Genomic DNA, 3,503 nt, shown 5'->3' on the forward strand with positions numbered 1-3,503 from the left:
GTACGAACATCCCCGCTTTCACCCTGCGAGGTATCTCGCTCTGCCGCACAACGACAAGATGAGATCCCTGGCGGGGCGACGGTACTTTGCTGATGTTCTGCTTTAGCCATTGGACGGCGAGGTCGTCTTCGCACCACATCTTCAGCGCCCCTTCACTGCAGAAGGCTTTCCCCCTAAAAGCCACTACATTGTAGTCTGGCGAATCCGGGGATGTGGGCTTGAAGAGTTCCTCAAGCAAGAGGTCGTCAATGGCCTGCTCTATTTTAGCAGCCTCATCAGCCGTCAAGGTCCTAAAGGGAGCAGTGATGATCGCTACCTGCAGCTCATTAGTAAGCAACGAGTCTGCATAGCTCACTGACTCCCTAGTGGTATTCGAGGGGCGCCCTCCTTTGACCCGTTTGCTACCACCACGGGGTGAGATGGTATCATCCGGACGTGGCCGTTTCAAGGGCTGGGCAGCAGTAGGCTCGGCACTAGCTGGCTTATGCCTGACTCCTGCCCTTTTTCCTCTAGGCCTGGACGACGCCTTCCTCTTCGGTACGTCGGAAGACGTAGATGCGGACGGTTGGGGTGCCTGACCGATCTCAGCAGTCCCTGCAGCACGTAATTCGGCGCGGGGGGGCTGCTTAATTTCGGCAGCGGCAGCGTTGGCTTTTAATGGCCGTTCAACCGCCACCGTATGTTTCGGGGTCGACGACCCTTTGGCTGGTGACGGTTTCCTCCCTTGGCCTTCCGCCTTCTTCGCCTTCCTGGCTAGAAGTCGCGCTTGAGCGCGTCTAGCTTTCTTATTTGAAGGCTGGGTCAGAGCCTTAGTAGAAGAAGCATTGCTCACGGCTTTATCTTTTTTGCCCGTTCTCCTTTTCGGGACTACTAAATGCCAAGGCGACTCCCTGACCCTGGAAGTCGATGGCATGGCCTGAGCTAAAGCCGTGAGATCCAACGTGGTCGCGCTGGGGAGCGCAGCCTTGTTGGATTTACTATCCGAGACCGGCGCGGTCGGAGACGCAGCGCGGTCGTTGTCCAATCCGGTTCTCGTGGAAGCCATGGTATTGGTTTTTTAGATTCGTCTTCGGCGGCGTTCCACCCTCCCTGGAGCCCGCAGATGGGGATACGTACACTGTAGTGCACGAACGCCAAAACTACCCCGAAGATATAGGTCCCCGCCCCAACAGAAAGACGAGCCTAAACGAATCGAAGGAATTCCGAGACTGCTACGCAACCACGAGTAGTTACGCAGCTCATCAAGGGTCCCGCGACCGCCGGCTGCCCCCCATTGGTTGAGGAACCTCGCCTGACCGCCCTCTGACGGGCGAGTCGCAGCCGATTGATCATAAGTGGCTAGCTTATAATCTCCCGTTTTAGGGTAAATCCGGGCCAAAGTGGTGTGTTGCGGCCTGCTCAACCACCAGGACACCTTCATCACCCTGTACGGGTCTCCACGCATGGCACAAACACGCGGGTGGCCATAATCCCGTCCGTCAATCATCGATTCGTTGTGATGGCGGGCCCACAGCGCATGGCCACGTCGCGCTGTAACGAGGGGGGTTTGCTAGAAACCAGTTTTAAGGCGCCGGTGGTTCGCCTGCGCCCTACACAGTTCTGCTGTTAAGATCGCTCGAGGTGGATATTATGTGCGAAACTCGTGTGTGATCTTAACATTGCCCAGGGTGCACGACCCCTGAAGGGGGCCCGGCTATGCCGGCGAGGACGTACTATGTAGGACTTGATGGTAGGCGCCCTGTAGCCCGAGTTCGCACTCCCCTGGCGTGCGCGTTTCGGCATTTCCTGGTGCTTGTTGGTGAAAATCTCTAGCTAGATTAACACCCCAGGACCCTCTACACTACCACCCAAAGCACCCCTTGTTATTAATTTGTCAACAGTGTTATTAATTTGTGTTGGAATTCTGGGCGGAGTGTGATAATCCTCGGATCCTCTCGTACTATCTTGTGGGGCGACTCGTATAGGCCGGCATCCATATTGGATCTTGTATTGCTGCGTCCTACTCACTTGTAACAATTTTGAAAACATATTTGAAGTTCCCAAAAGAGGTGTCTGGCCCGAGGTTTGAGCCCGCGTCGTTTGGATTGCAATTCACGCTTGCTACAGTTGCGCTAAACAGGCGAGTGTGCCGCGAGCTGGATTTGCATTACTCTATCGACTGCCTACTGTGTTGCCTTCGATACCTAAGTGATTATAAGTGTAATACCTATAATTCGTGTATACGTATTAAGTTGCATTAAGTCAAGATGGTTCAGTGCGACAGGTGTGGCGACAGCGTGCAAGACTATGTTCAGTGCAGTAGCTGCAAGAAAGTTTTTGATTATCCATGCTCAGGAATTACTGAACAAGGATTTCGCAAACTTGGTGCGGATCGTCAGGCTGTATGGAAGTGTCCGAGCTGTAAGCAAGGAACTCCAAAGGTTGGCAGAGCGTCCAAGCCCATTAGTGAAACTTTGAAAGCGACCAGCGAGTCTGCGACCGGACCTTGCGGTTTGTGCATTACATCACCTACACCTACGCAGCGTACGCCGGTGACCCTGGAGCAGGTAATGGCTGAACTTAACAGTATTAAAAAAACGCTAGCTCCCCTCTTGAATGTAATGGAAGGTATTCAAGAGATTAAAAACGAGATCTTAGAGACCAAAACATCTGTAAGTGAAGTGTCATCTAAACTTCAATCTCTTAAGGAGAGGCTTCTAGTTGTCGAAAGGGCTCGGGATGATGCAACAAAATTGGAGGATCGTATTTCTCGGATTGAAGCGGATGTCAATGAGAGGAACCAATGGACGCGGCTAAATAACATTGAAATCAAGGGTGTTCCTATAAAAGAGCGTGAGAACCTACTTGAAATTGTGTCCAAGTTAGGTGCTAAAATAATGTATCCTGTCGCTAAACAGAATATTAATTTTGTAACCAGAGTTCTATCGCAGAATAATAAGTCAAAGCCGATCATAGTTTCATTTGTAAATAGGTATTTTAAAGAAGATTTTGTAGCGGCTGCTCGTCAATTTAAAAAACTCTATCCTTGTGATATTGGACTCCAGGGCTTATCTCAGATCTTTGTAAATGACCACCTTACCGTGCAGAACAAAATGCTGCTTACAGACGCGAAGAAGATTGCTAAGGAGCATAACTACGAATACGTCTGGGTAAAAAACTCGAAGATTTTTGCAAGAAAAAACTCAAGCTCGAAAGTGATTGCCATAAAAGGATTGAAAGACTTGGACAAAATTCATTAGATGGGTATAAAGTGAATTTCTACTGTTCGCTTGTGTTTATCATTGTTATTTTAAGTGTCTTTAGTTTACTCGCAATTGCGTTTAAGTACTTGGTTCTATACCTTTTTGGATTATTTGCTGGTATTGCTGTTACATATTATTATGTCTTTATTAGTTTTGTTTATTCATTCAGTCATTGCTTTTGTATCGCTGTATTTGGTGGATTTCTATTGCCGATTTTTTAAGATAGTTGTGCTATGCCTTAAAGAAATAAATATACTGGAC

At 49.2% G+C, this 3,503-nt stretch overlaps 1 protein-coding gene across 1 annotated transcript; it reads left to right on the forward strand.

Moving 5' to 3' along the window:
- The first annotated feature begins 2,246 nt into the window (after positions 1 to 2,246).
- LOC126381350 (uncharacterized) lies at positions 2,247 to 3,239 on the forward strand. Its single transcript, XM_050030846.1, has one exon. It carries the CDS (start codon positions 2,247 to 2,249, stop codon positions 3,237 to 3,239), a length of 993 nt encoding a protein of 330 aa, XP_049886803.1.
- Positions 3,240 to 3,503: the final 264 nt, after the last annotated feature.

Source organism: Pectinophora gossypiella, unplaced genomic scaffold (assembly GCF_024362695.1).
Source record: "Pectinophora gossypiella unplaced genomic scaffold, ilPecGoss1.1 Pgos_46, whole genome shotgun sequence".
Lineage (NCBI taxonomy): Eukaryota > Metazoa > Arthropoda > Insecta > Lepidoptera > Gelechiidae > Pectinophora > Pectinophora gossypiella.